General features: G+C 42.9%; 1 protein-coding gene and 1 non-coding gene across 2 annotated transcripts in view; both read right to left on the minus strand.

Annotated features, from left to right (window-relative positions):
• Positions 1-22,423, minus strand: part of ANKDD1B (ankyrin repeat and death domain containing 1B) — a 74,397-nt gene that overhangs the window by 47,139 nt on the left and 4,835 nt on the right. Inside the window, 6 exon segments of the mRNA XM_086319063.1 lie at positions 8,578-8,682; positions 8,781-8,879; positions 13,572-13,670; positions 16,107-16,210; positions 20,915-20,992; positions 20,995-21,207. Coding sequence (XP_086175189.1) covers positions 8,578-8,682; positions 8,781-8,879; positions 13,572-13,670; positions 16,107-16,210; positions 20,915-20,992; positions 20,995-21,207 — 698 coding nt within the window.
• Positions 4,072-4,187, minus strand: LOC147365427 (U5 spliceosomal RNA). Its single transcript, XR_015135606.1, has one exon. It is a non-coding gene; the product is annotated as a U5 spliceosomal RNA (small nuclear RNA).

The raw sequence follows: 22,423 nt of genomic DNA on the forward strand, positions 1-22,423 counted from the left end.
AACATGAAGGTTCATATGTAGACGACTTACTGCACAAAAATTCAGTTCCAGATGAATCAAGAACTTAAATATGAAAAGCATAACTTTAAAAGATACAGGACTTCCTTGGTGGTCCAGCGGTTGACTCCCCACCTCCACTGCAGGGGGCACAGGTTTAATTCCTGGTAGAGGAAGTTCTGTACTGCCCTGGTGGCTCAGATGGTAAAGAATCTGCCTGCACTGCGGGAGGCCTGGGTTCAATCCCTGGGTTGGGATGATCCCCTGGAGGAGGGCATGGCAAACCACTCCAGTATTCTTGCCTGGAGAATCTCTATGGACAGAGGAGTCTGGCGGGCTATAGTCCATGGGGTCACAAGGCTCTGGACATGACTGAGCAACTAAGCACAGCACACAGAGGAAGTTCTGCATACTGTGCAGTATGGCCAAAAAGAAAAGAGAAAAAAATTACATATATATATATATATAATATAAAGATATAGAATTTAATAACAAGGCAAAGAAATATTAAACACACACAAAAGCACAAAATCAGAATACAATTTTTTTAAATAAGATCAATCTGACAATATTAAAATTTAGACCAGTTCACCAGAAGAGACTAAAAAAGTTGGACAGGGAAGCCTTAAACTGGGAGAAGGAAATTGCACCACATAACCAGCAAAGAGTATGTATTTAGACTCTGGAGGACGTCCCTGGTGACCCAGTGGTTAAGAATGTGCCTGCCAGTGCAGGGGCTCAGGTTCCATCCCTGTGGAATGGAATCTTCCATCTGGGAAGATTCCACCTGCCATGGGGCAACTAAGCTTGTGTGCCACAACTACTGAGTCTGTGCTCTAGAGCCTGCAATTCACAACATCTGAAGCCAGCGTGCCTGAAGTCAGTGCTCTGCAACGAGAGAAGCCACCGCAATCAGAAGCTGCAACAGGAGAGTAGCCCCCTGCTTGCAGCAACTAGGGAAAGCCCGAGTGGCAATGAAGACCCAGTGCAGCCATAAATAAATAAAAACCAAAGTCTTACTTAAAAAATAAAGTCTCTAGAGTCTGTATCAAAAACTACAACCACTTAGAAAATGACATTGCAGCAAAAGACAAGTACATGCATTTCATGGAAGAGATACCATGAATGCCCAAAACATCTTTAAAAAGATGTTCAACTTCATTAGTAATTAAAGAAATGTACCTTAAAACTAAGATATAATAACTTTTTGACTACCAGATGGCGAAATTTAAAACCTGAATATACCAAGGCCCAGTAAGGCTGAGAAACAATGGGAATATGCATAGGTGATTGGCGGAAGTATAAATGGGTACACTCGCTTTGGGGACAAATTATTACACCTGCCTGCCCTAAGAAATCTGTGACTCCATTTCATTCTTAGGGAAAGAAAGCCTTACACAGTCTCAACAAGAAAAACATTATTCTAATAACCAAACCTGTAATAAGTAAAACAGACAGTCCAGCCCTAAAGCCATGAAGGGAGAATAAGATCTATAGTCTATTATACTTTGAGCTGGCTTCTTTTTAGTTACAATCTGGTTGAGCATTTTAAAAACAAAACAGTACCAATTAAAACATTTCAATCATAAAATACACCCTGGACTTCAAACTTGATACAAAAGAAAAAACAATAACCACGTTTTCTTTCTGAAATTATTTAACTAACCAGCCCCTAAAATAATCAAAACCCTCATCAACTTCACACATAACTAACTGCTCATCAAGAAAGATTGAGTTCAGCTCAGTTCAGTCGCTCAGTCATGTCCGACTCTTTACAACCCCATGAATCACAGCACACCAGGCCTCCCTGTCCATCACCGACTCCCGGAGTTTACTCAGACTCATGTCCATCGAGTTGGTGATGCCATCCAGCCATCTGTCATCCCCTTCTTCTCCTGACCCCAATCCCCATCAGGATCTTTCCCAATGAGTCAACTCTTTGTATGAGGTAGCCAAAGTATTGGAGTTTCCGCTTTAGCATCAGACCTCCCAATGAACACCCAGGACTGATCTCCTTTAGGATGGACTGGTTGGATCTCCTTGCAGTCCAAGGGACTCTCAAGACTCTTCCCCAACACCAGAGTTCAAAAGCATCAATTCTTCAGCGTTTAGCTTTCTTCACAGTCCAACTCTCACATCCATACATGACCACTGGAAAAACCACAGCCTTGACTAGACGGACCTTTGTCGGCAAAGTAATGTCTCTGCTTTTCAATATGCTATCTAGGTTGGTCGTAACTTTCCTTCCAAGGAGGAAGAGTCTTTTAATTTCATGGCTGCAATCACCATCTGCAGTGATTTTGGAGCCCCCAAAAATAAAGTCTGGCACTGTTTCCCCATCTATTTGCCATGAAGTGATGGGACCAGATGCCATGATCTTCGTTTTCTGAATGTTGAGCTTTAAGCCAACTTTTTCACTCTCCTCTTTCACTTTCATCAAGAGGCTTTTGAGTTCCTCTTCACTTTCTGCCATAAGGGTGGTGTCATCTGCATATCTGAGGTGATTGATATTTCTCCCAGCAATCTTGATTCCAGCTTGTGCTTCTTCCAGCCCAGCGTTTCTCATGATGTACTCTGCATATAAGTTAAATAAGCAGGGTGACAATATACAGCCTTGACGTACTCCTTTTCCTATTTGGAACCAGTCTGTTGTTCCACGTCCAGTTCTAACTGTTGCTTCCTGACCTGCATATAGGTTTCTCAAGAGGCAGGTCAGGTGGTCTGGTATTCAAATAAGGAAAACAAACATACGCTTTCTCATTAATCACTTGTGATTAGAAAAGCTGGATTTAGAAAAGGCAGAGGAACCAGAGATCAAATTGCCCACATCCATTGGATCATCGAAAAAGCAAGAGAGTTCCAGAAAAACATCTACTTCGACCTTATTGACTACGCCAAAGCCTTTGATTGTGGATCACAATGAACTATGGAAAAATTCGTCAAGAGATGGGAATACCAGACCACCTTACCTGCCTCCTGAGAAATCTGTATGCAGGTCAAGAGGCACCAGTTAGACATGGAGCAACAGACTGTTTCCAAATCAGGAAGGGAGTAAGTCAAGGATGTATGTTATCACCCTGCTTATTTAACTTATATGCAGAGTACATCATGAGAAACGCTGGGCTGGAAGAAGCACAAGCTGGAATCAAGATTGCCGGGAGAAATATCAATAACCTCAGATATGCAGATGACACCACCCTTATGGCAGAAAGTGAGGAAGAATTAAAGAGCCTCTTGATGAAAGTGAAAGAGGAGAGTGAAAGAGTTGGCTTAAAACAACATTCAGAAAACTAAGATCATGGCTTCTGGTCCCATCACTTCAGAGCAAATATATGGGGAAGCAGTCCAAAAATTTTGGGGTGCGGGGGGCGGGCTCCAAATTCGCTGCAGATGATGACTGCAGCCATGAAATTAAAAGACGCTCGCTCCTTGGAAGAAAAGATATAACGTATTACAAAGCAGAGACACTAACCTTGCCAACAAAGGTCCATCTAGTCAAACATATGCTTTTCCCAATAATCATGTATGGATGTGAGAACTGAACTATATAAGAAAGCTAAGCACTGAAAAACTGATGTTTTTTAACTAATGTGTTGAGAAAGGCTCTTGAGAGTCTGTTAATAAGAAAATCTAACCATTCCATGTTAAAAAAAACCAGTCCTGAATTTTCCCTGGAAGGACTGGTGCTAAAACTGAAATTACAATAATTTGGCCATTTGATGCGAAGTACTAACTGATGAACAAAACAAACTGACTGAATTAAGGATAACATGTATACAATTCTCACTTTAATAACCGGGGATTACACTGTACTCCCCCAAAACCAACAGAAAAACATACAGCTTAACAGCCTTACTTCCATAAGTGGTTCAGTGGTGTCTTACTCTTTGCTTGCAACCCCATGGATTGTAACCTACAAGACTTATTCACCTGGGATTTTCAGATAAAAGTACTGAAATAAGTTATCATTTTTTTGTCCAGAAGAATTCTCCTTCACAAACCTGGATTTGCACCATTGCAAGTACAAACACTTTATAACCAAACCCAACAAGCCTTTCATTAACCAGTATAAGTAGCCTTGTGAAAACAAGGCCTCAAAAAATTAGTTTTAGACTCAGAGTTGTTCCTCTCCACGGAAATCTTTAGTAAAAGGCGAAAGATTTATACGGTCTGAAGAGAAACCAGAGTATAACCTACAGCCTTGCAATTCACAGCTCGGGTAACAGAAACTCCTAGAACAGTGAGAGTGACTAGCTAACACCGAGAGTCAGTGCCTGAACAAAAATTTCTAAATTACTCTGTAAACAAGGGTCTAATTTCAGAACACATAGGTAAAAGAAAATTTGAAGTTTTATAATTTTAAACGTGTATGGTGTGCAGGGCACGGTGGGTATGCAAATAAGGCAAGTGGGCGGCCTCTCCGCTCGGGAAAGCTGTCTCCACGCAGCGCCCCTGTGTCAGCACTAGGGGGCGAAGCGGCGGGCGGGCTGGCTGGCGTTCACACGCCGCACCGAGCGGAGACCCGGGTTTCAGATGTTTTGTGTATGTGTGAATTTGATTTCTGTTACAGACTTTGCTGTTAAGTTGAAAAAGAAAAAAGAAAAAAAGCAAGTGACTGGCACAAAATTCATGACCGTGGTTCCTCCCTTCGGTGGGTTGAGTGTTATCAAAGTTTGACAGTTTCCTTTTTCTTGAACTGCGTGGTGGGCGCACAGGTGTTTGTCTGTCTGTACCGTGCACGTCCAAGATGTACACTCTGGAATATTCTGCCGTTTGAGAAAAATTCATAGCCGTGTCCTGTTTAAAAATGGAGCTTTGGCTATTCCCAGGGGGTCCAGTGGTTTGGGCTCTAGCTTTCACTCCCTGCTGGTTCCTTTTCTGGTAGGGGACCTAAGATCCTCAAACTGCGCAGGCCGAAAAAAAAAAAAAAAAAAAAATGGCGCGGGAGCCTGGTGGGCTGCCGTCTATGGGGTCGCACAGAATCAGACACGACTGAAGCGACTTAGCAGCAGCAGGGTTATTTGACAAGTTACCAAGTTGAGTAAAAGTTTCACAAACAGCCCAAAGTCCAACCTGCTATGAGGAATTCGCAGCTGAATTCAGCAAAAGGGGAAAGCAGTGTGTCCCTGCATAACTGGATATTTGAGAGAGAAAGAGAACATTCAGCAGAAAGTGCTGGAAGAGCAGTGCGTTGCTTCTGAAGTCATGGAAATGCTGTGAATGGGAGCCGCTGGGTCAGTTCTCCCCAGACGAGAGGCAACAGGTTTGATGAAATCTTGGTGGGGCCTTTCTGCCTAGTTAGAAGAGAAACACTTGAGCTTCCCTGGTGGCTCAGATGGTAAAGCGTCTGCCTGCAATGCGGGAGACCCGGGCTTGATCCCTGTGTTGGGAAGATCACCTGGAGAAGGAAATGGCAACCCACTCCAGTATTCTTGCCTGGAGAATCCCATGGATGGAGGAGTCTAGTAGGCTATAGTCCACGAGGTCGCAAAGAGTCGGAAACGACTGAGCGACTTCACTTTCAAAGCTGTGAGGTGTGGCCCACAGGTCCACAGAAGAAGCTGTCTTCTCAGATCCTCGTGCCCATTATCTGCAGCCTTCTGAACAAGGATGAGTTTCTTTGCATTTGGACCTCTAGAGACTTCCTGTAAGATTCCTTTAAACCAACGGAAGTCCCTCTCTTTACACAGCTGGCACCAACCTCATGTGGTACCACCAGACTTTGTAAATATCCAGATACACGAGTGGCCTCTGAGGCCCTTCCCTTCAGTGTCCCTCCCTCTCCAAACTTTTTGGTCTGAGTACTTATTTTTGATCACTGGGTGGAAGTTACACATAGAGTCAAAATATCTGGACTGCTTAACCCTTAACTTCTGGCTGCTCTAATCTCTCTCCTCTGGAGAGGTCACATATTTTTTAGAGCTACAGAGTTGGGAGAAACCTCAAAATATTTCCCGGTGCCCTCCATCTCTGCCGTCCTACCCAATCTCTTCTGGGCCTACTTACATCCATTTGATTAATAAAAACCTCCTCTCTGTTCTGCTTTCCTTGTGAGCTTTTGGAGTTCCCTCCAAGGCTAATGAGAAGAATTAGTAACTCTGGGCAGGTGTACAGGCTCTCAGTCACTTTCTGTGGATAAGAAACTGGGCAAGAAAGGCAGTTGTGAAGGCGGAGCAGTCTTTTCCATTTAGTGAATTTCATGAGCTCCACAGTACCTTTAAGCAAATACAAATGTGGTACCAACAATGAATTAGCGGACCCTGAGCTCTGGATCCCAGTTCCCACTGGTTTTGGCTAATATCCTTGACCCCACTCACAGATCTCAGAAAAAGGACAGACTGTCTCTCCCATGGAAGAATCCAGGTTTCTTTAGGAATGGGACTCAGAGACTCCGCTCCCTAGATGACCCAGGGGACTCATGATTTGTTCATTCTGCATATGGTTCTCATTGCAGCTTCATTTTAGGATCTTTCAGCTGAACACCTGGCTCTGCATAGTCAGGGTTCTTCAGCCTTTTCCCCAACAAATGGTCAGAGTTGGAGGGAGAGGAGTGAGACAGGGCAAACTTGGAGCCAGCTGAAGAGATAACAGACAGGAAGCCCAGCAGAAGCTGCAGAAGTGGGGAAGGCGCCCCGTAAACCTGCTTTGGTCATTGAGCCCCCTCAACCTGTCTGATCTTCCCCACACACAGCTGTCTCCAGAGCCCACTGAAAAGGAAGACAGTCCTGTGTCTCATACAAAACCAGCTGTGAACACACATCTGCTGATTTGAATGGAATTCAATCGTAGGCCACACTCCTAGTTAGCATGGATCAAACTGGAGTGTCTGACTTCTTCATCCTGACATCAAATGCTGTTTGATGATGGTTGTCAGTCTGAGGAAACAAGACACCCTATAATAATTGTTATAATAACTACCATTCAGTGAGCACTGACCTTGTGCCAGGCTCTTTGCTGAGTGCTCTGTCATCATTAACTCATTTAAGCATCCCTGTACTGGCTGCTTTGATGTTGCTACATGGGAATGGCTTAGGGTTGGTGTCTGATTGGAAAGGGGTGGGAGAATGGCTTGCCATTTGGCTCACAGGCAGAGGTATCTGTACATAAGACTGAGGAAGTATGAAAATCATTTACATCAAAGAATGGAGATACTGCTGATCGAAAGAGATATGGAGGTCAAGACGTCCCTCAAAATCCTGCCTTGGTGCCACTGTGAAATAGGTTTTATTCCCCCCATTGCCCAGAGGCAAGCACTGAGGACTTCAGCAGTTGCAGGACTTCCTCAACCCTCATATTTAATATACGCCCAGACCTCAGCCAAGTCTGTCTGCTCCAGGCTATAAAATGTATGGTTGCTCAGTCGTACTTAGAGGAAGTAAAAGAAAGGTATAGACTTCATTTGTCAAAAGTTTTTGTTATTATTTTTAAGATTGAGGTAAAAAAAATGTGAAAGTTTCCTAAAAGAGATGAAATAAAATGAATGTTACTGATTAACTTCTAGAGAGTCTTCAATGGAGAATGAAGTTCGACAGGCACAGTGAAGAGGAGGTCCCATTTGAAATCCAGATGCCCACCCCACAGAGGGCACTGCCTTGTGAGAAAGCCTGGAAAGGGCTGCTCCCTAGCGCATGGGCAGTGCCCACGGTCCTCTGAGAAGGGGGACAGTACAGCACGGTGGCTGGACTCACCAGAGCGGAATTCAAGCCTGGCTCTGCCACCTTCCAGTTTGGGGACCTCAGACCAGGTACTTAGTGTCTCTGAGCCTTGACTTCCTCAAATATAAATAAAGATATTTCTTCATTATAGGATTACTATGGGGATTAACAGTTTAAGTCATTCAGCAATGATTTGTTAAGCATCCATATGTGCTGAGCTCTAGAGCTCTCACTGAGATAATGTGTGGACACAGCTTTCCTCTGGGCCAAGCACACTGATAAACATTCAATAAGTGGTGCGTAGTTGCTTCAGTCATGCCCAGCTCTGCGACCCCATGGACTGTATGCAGCCCACCAGGCTCGTCTGTCCATGGAAATTCTCCAGGCAAGAATACTGGAGTGGGTTGCCATGCCCTCTCTAGGGGATCTTCCTGACCCAGGGCTCAAACCCCCGCATTTCTTATGTCTCCTGCATTGTAGGCAGGTTCTTTACCACTAGAGCCACTGTAGCTGTTATTATTATTACCATACTTCTTATGAAAAGAAAAAAATAGAGACAAGTATGGTGCAATTGCTGTATACTCCATGGCTCATCACAGCACCGCCTTGGGTCAAGTACATTCCCAAAAGGCCAGGCATCACAGAGTAAGATACAGACACCCACACAGGGTGGATGCTGTCCATCCCGTGGCCAGGATGAGGGAGTAGAGAGTGCTTCTTTATTACTTCCTGCCCTGCCCACATGCAGGGGCCAAGGCCACCACCAGCACCGATAACTGCCTTCTGCTCTGTGGTCTGCCAGAGTGTGGGAGGAGTCAGCTACAGGGCCGGGTCCATCTGTGCCAGCTGCTCTGGCAGTTCCAGCAGGGACAGGAAGACAGTGCAATTTAGTGGGGTTTATTTGAGACCCACAGTGATAACACACCTCATCAGGCTGGTCCAGGTCTTCCAGGTCCAGATCTTGAATGAGGTGGTCCATGATGCGCACGCCATTGCTCTGAGCTGCAGAGTGGAGGGCATTCATTCCATCCTAAAGAGAGCCAGGGGAGGGGAGGTAATTACTCTGTAACCTTCCCCCTCCTGCACTGTGAGAGAGGGCTTATGTCCGGGTGTGATCCACATACCTACCTGCCTCTTGGCTCTCTGGTCCGCTCCAGCTCTAATCAACATGAGTATGCTCTCGAGACTTCCAGACCAGGCTGCACGGTGAAGTACTGTCAAGCCATGCTTCCTCAAGAAAAGGGAAGAAAGGAACCCATCTCTTGAGCGAGCCACCACACTATCTCAACCAACAAAAGCCAGGTTAATACCTAACTGCTGAAGATCAAGAAATGAGAGAGCTCAGTATTCAGCAAAAGTGATATTTCAATTCTATGGGGAAAATGAATACATTTAAAAGTAATACAGGTACAAGCGATTCATCATCCGGAAAAAAAACAAAATTAAATCCTGTATCATATCATACATACGCAAAAATCACACAAACAATATACATACTAGAAGAAAGTTTAGATTATAATGTACAGTGTTTTGATTCAAAAGTTATAGAAGGAACAAGTTGATAAATAAAGTCAGTAAACAAAAGATAGATTTTTTAAATGTAACTTAATACGGATAAATGGTTACCTTCTATAATATATGAAGTATCCTTACAAATCAACAAGGACCAAAAAAAGTACTCTATTAAGATATTAGTGGAAATGAAACCATTTCAGTTTAAACAATCTGGGAATATCTATTAAAATTTTAAATACAACCAGCAATCCCACTCCTGGGACTCTATCCCGTGAAAATAAATTTCTGGACCTAATGTTATATACACAAGGTTATTAATTGCAACCCTTAAAACTGACAGCAAGATAAATAAATGTCCATCAATATGGGAGCACTGAACAAATCAGGAACAGTCACACCACATCATGTAGGCATTAAAAATAATTAATTAGGGCTATAACAGTTGGAGAAATTTCCATTAGGTAGCTATGAAATGTGGAAAATAAGATGCAGAGAAAATACAATACAATCCCATTTTTTATAAAACAAGCAATGACCGAAAAAACTCATATGTGCTTATGTATGTATCTATATCTATTGTAAGTGGGTAAGTAGGTGGAAAGCTAGCAATGTGGATATGATTTCATGAGCAAGAGGAAAAGTACAGAAATAAACACACAGATCCTACATTACTAAATGCAGTTACTGGAGAAGAGGAAGCCACGCAAAAAAAGGAAAACCAGAGAAGACTGAAGTTATAAAAAGAATTCTACTTATATATAAATTATTTAAAATACACTCTCTGTATAAAATCATGTAGGTGTGTGTATACACATACACGTGCATAAGAGAGGCTGAGATTCTGCTCAAGACCTACTGACCCGCAGCGATGCTGGGGGACTCAGACTTGTGCACCAGAGGAGCAGGCAGACAAGTGTGAAAGGAACCAGCTAGCAGTTAACACTGGTTATCTCAGGGAGGTGGGAATGAAGGGCTGTGACTTGGGGAAAATCGAGACCTGAGCCCTAGGCCCCAAGTTAAAGAAGTCTACAGAGCAGACATTACGAGCATGATCTGTAGACTCAAACAAACTGACCTCAAACTCTGTCTCTACCACTTCCAAAGGTTGCAGTCTTGCTCAGCTTAGCTAACCCTAAGCCTCAGGATCCTTATCTGTAAGTTCATGTGTCTGCTTTTCTATTTCCTTTTATCTCTGTCAAAAAATCTATGAATAAGGTCTAAGGATCTAATGTATAACATGGTGACTCTAGTAGAGAAGACTTTTATACAAGTGAAATTTGCTAAGTGCATAGAATTTACATGTTCTCACCAAAAAAAGAAAGGAGATGATGAGTGTGTTAATTATCTAGATGGGAGGAATCTTTTCACAATGTACACACACACTGGATCGTCACTATGTACATTTTAAATGTATCACAATTTCATTTTTCACCTATACCTCAACAAAGCTGAAAAAAATTCTTAAATAAATCTCTTTTAAAATGAAGGCAAACGACAAGAAAAACAAGAAAACCCACAGGGTTTATAGGGGAAATGAGACAGGCACCCAACACTCCAAAACTCTGTCATTGATACATTTTCATTTTTCAAAAATATAGGACCCGGCTCTGGACTGAATGTGTCCCTCAGTAACTCATATGTTAAGTCTAGTCTCCAGTGTGACGGATTTGAAAATCACGCCTTTGGGAGCTAACTAAGTCAGGAGAGTGGAGCCCTGATGAATGGGATTAGTGCCCTTATAAACAGACACAGAGCTTGACTCCTCACTCTGCTCTCCACCGAGAGTGAAGAAAACCAGAAGTGGCTCTCATGAGACACTGGAAGTGCTACCGTCTTGATCTTGGACTCTGCAGTTTCCAGGTCTGTGAGAAATAAATGTTTGTTGTAGAAACCACCCAGCCTATGGTATATTTCTTACATCAGTCCAAACTAAGACCCTAATAAAAACAGTAGTACAATTGTACATTAAATGGTTAAGTATTTAATCCAATAAATATGGTACTACATTAAAAAAGTCATCTATAACTTCTGTAAATGTGCCTTCCAAAAAGTAAGCCTTCTCAGAACATCTTATTTGCCTCTCGTGATCAATTGTATTTGTAAACCTGGAAGACAGTTTGATAAATGTATAGCATACAAATCAGTAAACAAGGAATGAGGTTCTGTGGGGGCCTTCCATTTTGAAGTGTATAAGCCTTTAGCAGTAATTTGGGCTACCACTGAAACTGCATTATGTCTTCTCTTATTTTCAGTAAAGTTCAGGTATGGAAAAGCAAAAAAAAAAAAAAAGAACACGCCCCAGATTACTGAGACATATGCTGGGAAATAAGCAGGGTGACAATGCACAGCCTTGATGGACTCCTTTTCCCATTTGGAACCAGTCTGTTGTTCCATGTCCAGTTATAACTGTTGCTTCCTGACCTGCATACAGATTTCTCAAGAGGCAGGTCAGGTGGTCTGCTATTCCCATCTCTTTCAGAATTTTCCACAGTTTGTGGTGATCCACACAGTCAAAGGCTTTGGCATAGTCAATAAAGCAGAAATAGATGTTTTTCTGGAACTTTCTTGCTTTTTTGATGATCCAATGGATGTTGGCAATTTGATCTCTGGTTCCTCTGCCTTTTCTAAATCCAGCTTGAACATCTAGAAATTCATGGTTCACCTACTGTTGAAGCCTGACTTGAAGAATTTTGAGCATTACTTCATTAGAGTGTGAGATGAGTGCAATTGTGTGGTAGTTTAAGCACAAGCTGGAATCAAGATTGCTGGGAGAAATATCAATAACCTCAGACATGCAGATGACACCACCCTTATGTCAGAAAGCAAGGAAGAACTAAAGAGCCTCTTTATGAAAGTGAAAGAGGAGAGTGAAAAAGTTAGCCTAAAGCTCAACATTTTGAAAAGTAAGATCATGGCATCCGGTCCCATCACCTCGTGACAAATAGATGGGGACATAGTGGAAACAGTGGCTGACTTTATTTTTTGGGGCTCCAAAATCACTGCAGATGGTGATTGCAGCCATGAAATTAAAAGATGCTTGCTGCTTGGAAGAAAAGTTATGAGCGACCTAGACAGCATATTAAAAAGCAGAGATGTTACTTTGCCAACAAAGGTCTATCTAGTCAAGGCTGTGGTTTTTACTGTAGTCATGTATGGATGTGAGAGTTGGACTATAAAGAAAGCTGAGCGCTGAAGAATTGATGCTTTTGAACTGTAGTGTTGGAGAAGACTCTTGAGAGTCCCTTGGATTGAAAGGAGATCCAACCAGTCAATCCTAAAAGAAATCAGTCCTGAATATTCACTGGAAGGAATGATGTTGAGGCTGGAGCTCCAATATTTGGCCACCTGATGTGAAGAACTGACTCACTGGAAAGATCCTCATGTTGGGAAAGATTGAAGGCAGGAGGAAAAGGGGATGACAGAGGATGAGATGGTTGGATGGCATCAGCAATTTGATGGACATGAGTTTGAGCAAGCTTCAGGGTTGGTGATGGACAGGGAGGCCTGGCGTGCTGCCGTCCACAGGGTCACAAAGAATCAGACACAACTGAGCGACCGAACTGAACTGAAAGCAGCTTTGAGAGCAGATGTTTGTATTATCCTCTGAGCACCACCTGCCCTCCACCTGGGAGCCTTTGTCTACATCTGGAGTAAGAACTTCCATTTACCTCGTCGGCCTCTTCCCCAGACTTGGAGGTGCTGCCCACATTGAACCAGAGTCCTCAGCTCTGGGTTATGCAACTGATCCTCTGGGCAACTATTTTATCCTTACAAATGCATGCTACTGGACATAAGGTCAACATGGGAAATAAGCAAAAGCCTAAGTCCTATTGGTAATGAAGAAACAGTTTTGTCACCAAATACAAAGAGCACACGACATGCATATTCTTTAAAGAGATCTTTCCAAAATGAATACTGTCAATGGAAACAGTTTGTGTGTATGTGGAGAAAAGATAACCCAAGTGACCAGATTTCCCCCTTACAATAGTTATGCTCTAATCTGAGTGCTGAAGAATTGATGCTTTTGAACTGTGGTGTTGGAGAAGACTCTTGAGAGTCCCTTGGACTGCAAGGAGATCCAACCAGTCCATCCTAAAGGAAATCAGTCCTGAATATTCATTGGAAGGACTGATGCTGAAGCTGAAACTCCAATACTTTGGCCACCCGATGCAAAGAGCTGACTCATTTGAAAAGACCCTGATGCTTGGAAAGATTGACGGCAGGAGGAGAAGGGGGCGAAATAGGATGAGATGGTTGGATGGCATCACCAACTCAATGGACATGACTTTGAGTAAACTCTTGGAGGCCTGGCGTGCTACAGTCCATGGGGTCGCAAAGAGTCGGACATGACTGAGCAGCTGATCTGAACTGAACTGAATCCATTCTACCAAATGATGGGCTTACTTTATCAGCAATATCTACCCTGACCTTGTGATTAAGCAAGAAATCCACAGCAGATAAACGATTTGTCCCCACTGCAAAATGCAAGACTGTGAGGTTCATCTGAGGAAACATAATTTGTGTCTTCAGTCATCTGATTAGTATTTCGCCTTCTTAAGATTCCTGGTTCTTGAAATGGCCACAATTTTTTTTTTAAACCAGGTGTTTGTGTTTTGATTATCTACTCTTTGCCTTCTCTTTAAAAGCAATGAGAACTGTATCCAGCATAATCTTACATTTCTCTACTATTAGATAACATCAGAGAATTTAGCAACCAACTGGAGTGCATACATCAAGCTGAAATCCACTGCATAACCTATGACTGATTGTAACAATATAATAGATTTCAACTAGAGTGTAAAAGCTGTATTTTTCCTGTATGCAATCATTAATAATGGTAGGATGTATTGATAATGCATAACAAAAAATTTTCCCAGAAGTTCAGTCCATATGTGGCTCATTCCCCTGTAGTTTTTTGGACTGTAAATTGTATTGAATCAAACAAATCAAGAAAGAGAAAGAAAGAAACAAAAAGAAAGAAGGGAGGGAGAGAAGGAAGGAAAGAAGGAAAGACACATGCAGAAAAAAAAGCATGACTATCTTTTGCTGCAAAGAAAAGCCAACCTGGTGCCTCCAGGACATCTGGAGACAGTCTGATGTGCTTCAGACAAAGGATGTTGGGCTTGTAAGTAAAACACATGTCATATTCCCCACATTCTGGACATTGATTTTGCTTCCAAAGAATTTACTATCCTTTGCTTCTCATTAATAAATTATTGCAAAAATATGGCCATTGAGAACTGTTTAAACATCTGATTTCCTTAGTAGCTAAATCGGTGATAAACTAGGTTCGATAAAACATGAGTTACCCTTGCTATTGTTTGCAGTCTAGAGCTACATTCTAGTATGTCCAATTTGGGCTTAGAAACTCCCCTTTAACTTTATTTGTGAATAAGGATACAACCAAAATAGCATCCAAGGTAAGTCAGTAAAATCACTTCCATTTTTTTTTTTCATCTTTGCCATCACTGATTTTAAAGAACTCTACAAGCAACCATGTCAACAATCTGCTGTAAACAGGACTAAAAAAGATGTCACTAGAAACTATAATATAATTCACCAGGAGTTTATGATAACTTGCTACACTGGCTGTTAGTTTTAGTGTATTAAGTACTTTTATATAAAAGTATGGTTTAAAATATTAGAAAGTTATATGGAAAAATTTTCAAAGGGTTATTGAAAGGTATATTCGAAGATCTATTTCCTGCTGTTTAGATAAATTATTATTGCTTTACTTATTCAACAGTTAATCTAGATATTACTTTCAAAGACCCTTATTTCTTTTGCTCCCTTCCTTTTTTGTTTCCTTTCCTCTTTTTTGTTCCTAAAATTGTTCTGCTGCAAAAATTTGCCATTTTTCTACTCTTTCTAGGATGTCTATGTATAATGAACAGGATATTCACACGTAACATATCAGACATGCACACAATATACACAGACAGACAAATGCCCTCACATACACCCATGCACAACTGCTAAGCATCCTTCCACTGCACACCTCAGCTTCTATGACTTACTGCCTGGAACAGATCCAGGTTTTGCAGAACGTGAAGTTTACACTTTTCAGGAGCCCTCTTTAAGGCCAGAGTCAGAAAGCTTAACTGATGGCAGTTTAAATTTCTTCCTTTTTCAGATTTTACAAAATCATATAGCAATGGAACACACTGCCAGAGCCCTCCACGTTCCTTGGAAGGAGTCTGTACAAGCAGGTCTCTTAAAGTTTACGCTTCATTTAGCATCCAACCCACCTCTGCCATCCCCACCTTGAACCACTCTCCACAAATCGTCCTAAACAACAGAGACAGCCTCCAGTCTGTTCACTCTGATGAACCCTGCCTTGTGGGGCTGTCAGGAAATCCACAAAACCAAGCAGTAAGCAATCCATTTTTCTGGCAGTGAGACTTCTCCCCTAAACCAGGCACGGAAGAACAAGTGAGAGCTGGGTCTCTGGAGAGGCCTCACTGCCCAACAGGCAGATGTACTACATTCCACAAGCAGTAAAAAGCAAACCTGTACTTTCCTTTGGATTTTACATTTGGAAGGCTCCAACCACAAAGCACATCACTGATGAGAAAACAATGATGCACTGTATAGCAAAAGATGTTCTGCCTTTCCAGAATGTGTGAGGCCAAAGTGATCCACAGGCTATGATCCAGGACCAAGTCCAGGCCCATAACCTCGACACCTGGCTGCACTGCCCACCCATAGACTTAGCACAGCTGCACATAAAGACCCTGGGCACGTCCCCTCAGATTAGAACAGTTAAAACACCCAGAGCCTCTTCTACAGCTTGATTCCACTATCAGCTTAAACATTCTGGAATTGCCAACAAAAGAGCTCCCCCTCATCTCATTTAGCAGACTCGCTTTTGTTTTTATTTCAGTTGCACTGTGTAAACCCACACTGCTACCACTTGTCACATCTGTGATTTCTACTCACATTGTTCACAGCACTAATAGTAACCTTCTGTTCAAACAGCTTCTCCATAAGATACAAATCATTGCTTTTAGCAGCATTCTGGAAGCTTCTCTCATTTGGCAGCCCTGAAAGCAAGCAAGCAAGCATGACTGTGGGAATCGAAGAGGGTTGAAGAGAAAGCAAACCTCATGTGGCAAACCTTGGGGCTAAAAACCTGAAACAACAGCCTTGAGCCTTTCACGGTCTGCTATTTTGGGTGTGGGAACTTTGCTTCAATATTTTATAAAGCTGTATTATCAAGATTCCACATTCTCCTCACACTGCAAGTGTTTTCACAGCCTTAAACATCTTCCTATCCCAAACAAAACATTATTCTCAAGGACCACCCTGAAGTCAGCAATGCAGAATATAGCTCTAGGAGGTTGGAGGGTGGCCACTGACTTCTCAAGGGGCGTTGTTTATAAAATGTTTGTACAAGATTAGGCAGGGAGGAGCCCAAATACTCTATACAAGCTTACAGAGATAAAATTGTTGTCGGCAGAACCCTGTGGGATGCCAGATCTGCAGAAACAAAACCATGAAACACAGCACATCATATAAATAGTCACGAATGAAGGTTAAAAGTGGTAAACATGTTTTATTTTCATTTACATGAAAGGAGATTTGACTTTTACTAGAAACATTAATATTACTGTACAGTACGAACATCACAGGTCACGTGAAGTGAAGTGGCTCAGTCGTGTCCGACTCTTTGCGACCCCACGGACTGTAGCCTACCGGGCTCCTCCGTCCATGGGATTTTCCAGGCAAGAATACTGGAGTGGGTTGCCATTTCCTTCTCCAGGGGAACTTCCTGACCCAGAACCCGGGTCTCCCGCATTGTAGGCAGACGCTTTACCGCCTGAGCCACAGGGGAAGCTTCTAGTTCCTGTATGTACAGGTCACATACATAATACATATTCAGATGGCAGGTTTTATTAAATAGCTTAGAGAAGACTCCAGGATTTACTGAGTTGTTTTTTGTTTGTTTGCTTCTTTGTTGATGTTTGTTGTTATTTTGGAATATAAAGGAGCTGAAAAGGGACTTCCCTGGCAGTCCAGTGGTTAAGACTTCCTGTTCCCACGGCAGGGGGCCCTCCCTGGTCAGGGAACTAGATCCCACGTGCCACAATAGAGATGGAAGATCTTGCTTGCTACAACTAAGAGCTGGTGAAGCCAAAGAAATACATTTTTTTTTTTTTTTTTTGTAAATCATAAAACTTTTAGAAGAAAACACAGGAGAAAAGCTTCATAAACTGGGATTAGGCAAAGAGTTCTGTCTTACACATGACTCCAACTGCATGACCGTAAACGAAAACAAAAGTGGACCTTAGAAAAATTTCAAACTTTGCTCTGTGAAAAATACTGTTAAGAGAATAAAAAAGACAACCTATAGACTGGGGGAACATATATGCAAATCACACATCTGACAAATGACTCAACAGTAAGAAAACAAAATCCAATTTAAAAATAGGGAAAGACTTCAATGGAACAAAGAGGAACCAAAGAGGATATACAGATGGCAATAAGCACATGAGAAGATGTTCAGCATCATTATCTATTAGGGAAACATAACTTAAAACCACAAGGAGATACCAATACGCACCTGTTAGAATGGCTAAAATTTTAAAACACCAACAATACCAAATTTAAGTTCCTCTCTCAGGGCATCAAGGCCTTGCCTGAACTGGTTCTGTGTACCACACCAATATCATCCACTCTCCCCTGCAATACCTAATATTCAAATAGTCTGCTCTTACTCCTCTTTCTTTTTCTTAAAATATTTATTTAACTGCACTTGGTCTTAGTTGCTGCACGCAGGATCTTCCCTTGCAGGGCACAAAATCTCAGTACTAGTTGCAGAACACCAACATGTTGGATCTTAGCTCCTCCACCAGGGATCGAACTCAGAATCTCCCATATTGTCAGGTGGAGTCTCAACCACTGGCCAACAGGGAAGTCCGCTTCCTCCTTTTTCAACAAGAGATCAGTTTCACTCCTGCCTTGCATTTGCTATTCCTCTTAATTATAATGCTTTTCCCCCCAATTTTCCCATGGTTCAGTTCAGTCGCTCAGTCGTGTCAACCCCATGGACTGCAGCACACCAGGCCTTCCAGTCCCTCACCAACTCCCAGAGTTTACTCAAACTCATGTCCATCGAGTCGGTGATGCCATCCAACCATCTCATCCTCTGTCGTCCCCTTCTCCTCCCGCCTTCAATCTTTCCCAGCATCAGGGTTTTTCAAATGAGTCAGCTCTTCACATCAGGTGGCCAAAGTATCGGAGCTTCAGCTTCAGCATCAGTCCTCCAGTGAATATTCAGGACTCCTTTCCTTTAGGATGGACTGGTTGGATCTCCTTGCAGTCCAAAGGACTCTCAAGAGTCTCCTCCAACACCATAGTTCAAAAGCATCAATTCTTCAGCGCTCAGCTTTCTTTATAGTCCAACTCTCACATCCATACATGACTACAGTAAAAACCACAGCCTTGACTAGATAGACCTTTGTTGGCAAAGTAACATCTCTGCTTTTTAATATGCTGTCTAGGTTGGTCATAACTTTTCTTCCAAGGAATAAGTGTCCTTTAATTTCATGGCTGCAATCACCATCTGCAGTGATTTTGGACCACCCAAAAATAAAGTCAGCCTCTGTTTTCACTGTTTCAACATCTATTTGCCATGAAGTGATGGGATCAGATGCCATGATCTTAGTTTTCTGAATGTTGACTTTTAAGCCAACTTTTTCACTCTCCTCTTTCACTTTCATCAAGAGGCTCTTTAGTTCTTTTTCACCCTGCTATAAGGGTGATGTCATCTGCATTTCTCAGGTTATTGATATTTCTCCTGGCAATCTTGATTCCAGCTTGTGCTTCATCCAGCCCAGCATTTCACATGATGTACTCTGCATATAAGTTAAATAAGCAGAGTGACAATATACAGTCTTGACAGACTCCTTCCCTATTTGGAACCAGTCTGTTGTTCCATGTCCAGTTCTAACTGTTGCTTCCTGACCTGCATACAGATTTCTTAAGAGGCAGCTCAGGTGGTCTGGTATTCCCATCTCTTTCAGAATTTTCCAGAGTTTGTTGTGGTCCACACAATCAAAGGCTTTGGCATAGTCAATAAAGCAGAAATAGATGTTTTTCTGGAACTCTCTTCCTTTTTTGATGATCCAGTGGATGTTGGCAATTTGATCTCTGGTTCCTCTGCCTTTTCTAAATCCAGCTTGTACATCTGGAAGTTCACAGTTCACATACTGCTGAAGCCTGGCTTGGAGAATTTTGACTACTGCTTTCCTAGCGTGTGAGATGAGTGCAATTGTGCAGTAGTTTGAGCATTCTTTGGCATTGCCTTTCTTTGGGATTGGAATGAAAACGGACCTTTTCCAGTCCTGTGGCCACTGCTGAGTTTTCCAAATTTGCTGGCATATTGAGTGCAGCACTTTCACAGCATCATCTTTTAGGATTTGAAATAGCTCAGCTGGAATTCCATCACCTCCTCTAGCTTTGTTCATAGTGATGCTTCCTAAGGCTCACTTGACTTCACATTCCAGGATGTCTGGCTCTAGGTTGGCGATAACACCATAGTGATTATCTGGGTCATGAAGATCTTTTTTGTACAGTTCTTCTGTGTATTCTTGCCACCTCTTCTTAATATCTTCTGCTTCTGTTAGGTCCATACCATTTCTGTTCTTTATTGTGTCCATCTTTGCATGAAATGTTCCCTTGGTATCTCTAATTTCCTTGAAGAGCTCTCTAGACTTTCCCATTCTATTGTTTTCCTCTATTTCTTTGCATTGGTCGCTGAGGAAGGTCCCATGGTTGATTCCTTCCTATCATTCAGAGATTTGGCTCAAATATCATGTCTGCCCTGATCACCGTATCTCCTGTTCCCCTGTCACAATCACATCACTCTATTCCATAGTCTCCATAGCATTTACCACTAACTTAAAATATCTCATTCATTTATTTGCTTACTTATTTCATTATCTATCAACCCCCTACAACCAGAAATTGAGCTTGGGCCAGAATATGCTCTGTCTGTATCTCTACATCTAGAATGTTCATTTACATATTACTTTCTGCATCTTTATGCCATGCTCTCTCTGCATCTCTACATCTAAAATGTGCATTTACGTAGTACTTTCTTGAAAATATTTCTAGAAAGGACAGCTGGCTAGCTGGATGGATGGATGGATGAACTAACTGAAGATTATCTTAAGAAACTGATGTTCTGCACCCAGGGCTGGTCTTTGGGAAATGAGGCCATTGCAGGGAGCTGACATGGATGGTGTGCCTGTTAAGAGACTCGATGTCATGCTTAACTTTAAAGACTCTTAAACAGCATCCCTCAGTTTATGCTGGAAATTTATTCCCAAGGCACAGAGGAACCCCTCCATGCTTTAAAAACTAAAGTACAGAAAAATGAGGTGACTTATTTGAGGTCACACAATAAATTAGTGAAGGCTCTGGCTGTAGGAGATAACAGCACATAAAACTCTTTCCTTATTTGTAAAAGGGCTGAATCATTTCTTGGAAAATCCTCTTCCTTAATTTGAAAGAGGAACACTTTCCTTCCACCTACAGTGCAGGGTTAACCTGAAATAAAACGTCCTGAGACACGTGAGCCAACCCTTGGGAGGGTGTGGATCCCAAAGCTGAAACCCAGTCCACCTAGGCCGCAGGGGTGAGGATGGGCTCTGGTCCCTGGGGCACACGCAGCTGCTCAACCAGTTCCCCAGGCCCGCCCCGCGCCGCCGCCGAGGGAGTTCCAGGCCTGTATCCGGACTCACGGAACTCGTTTCCGGCCGCCGCCGCCTCCTCCTGCGGCCGCTCTTGCTTGCAGCCCCGGGACAGGCCCCTCTAGGGCCGGCCGCCGCGCCCCTCAGGTCCTCCCGCAGCCCCCTCGCCGCCGCCCTGCGCCCTGGGGCGAGCGGACCGGGCTCCACGTCCGACCCCGAGGCCCGCCACGCGCGGGCACCGTGCACACCAGGGCCCGCTCTCCGCTGCGGGCGCCTCGCCCGGGGCTGCAGTCCTGCCCCGGCGCGGCCGCCTTCAGGTGTGGCGCGCCCTGTGCTGGAAGCACCTGCGGTGAGAAATTAAGAGGAAAGTCCCGGCCACACTAGGTGGTTCTGTGTATAATTTGGAGAAGACTCTTGAGAGTCCCTTGGACTGCAAGGAGATCCAACCAGTCCATCCTAAAGGAAATCAGTCCAGAATGTTCATTGGAAGGACTGATGCTGAAGCTGAAACTCCAATACTTTGGCCACCTGATGTGAAGAACTGACCCACTGGAAAAGACCCTGATGCTGGGAAAGATTGAAGGCGGGAGGAGGACAGACGATGAGATGGTTGGATGGCATCACCGAGTCAATGGACATGAGTTTGAGCAAGCTCCGGGAGTTGGTGAAGGACAGGGAAGCCTGGAATGCTGCAGTCCATGGGGTCACAAGGAGTCGGACACGACTGAGCGACTGAACTGAACTGAATAGAATACAATTCGGAGTTGTCGAGGTTAGCTTTATAAAACCAACAGTACTGGATCTTCAGTATTGAATCAATTCTAAATGGGCTTCCAGAATTTTCTTTTGAATAAGGTACGACTCAGTTCCCTCTTTGAAAATGGAAAACCTTGGTATCCCATTTTAACTGCAGTGGTAACCTACTGGCCTCCCCATCTTGGGTATTCTTTCTTTCTTGAAAGTGAAAGTGTTAGCGGCTCAGTGGTGTCCAACTCCTAGCGACCCCATGGACTGTAGTGGCTTAGAAAGTAAAGAATTAATGAAATATAGTAAACTATGCTGGGCAATCGTATGCCTAGCTAAAATTCGAATAATAAGGAAGAAATGTAGAATAGTGAACAGCCAGGATATTGCCACTGAATCCCTACTATACATAAACACAGTGTGCTTGAATTAGGAGTTTCAAAGTTTAGCATATTCTGAGAGTGAAAAAAAAGCCTCATAAAACAGAACTAGATTTGACCCCAGAACTGACCCACCTCTTGTTCACACACACACACACACACACACACACTCACACAGAAATAAGAGTGATGTTAGGAAAGCATTGTCTGTGGTTTAGTGAAAGGAAAGAAACTGGTGAAAGCTGAGACATAAATTGGAAGACCAAAGATTAGGCAGCTGTTGAAGACTTGACAAAAGGAATAAAAAGAAATGGTGTAACAAGGGCTGACAGAATTAATAACAGATATAGGTTTGGCAGAGGTCATGTGTGTGTGTTTAGTAGGTATCAGTTCAGTTCAGTCACTCAGTGGTCACCGACTCTGCGACCCCATGGAC

This window comes from Bos grunniens, chromosome 10, assembly GCF_055505025.1.
Source record: "Bos grunniens cultivar Pamir isolate PY7600 chromosome 10, Bosgru_T2T1.0, whole genome shotgun sequence".
Taxonomy (NCBI): domain Eukaryota; kingdom Metazoa; phylum Chordata; class Mammalia; order Artiodactyla; family Bovidae; genus Bos; species Bos grunniens.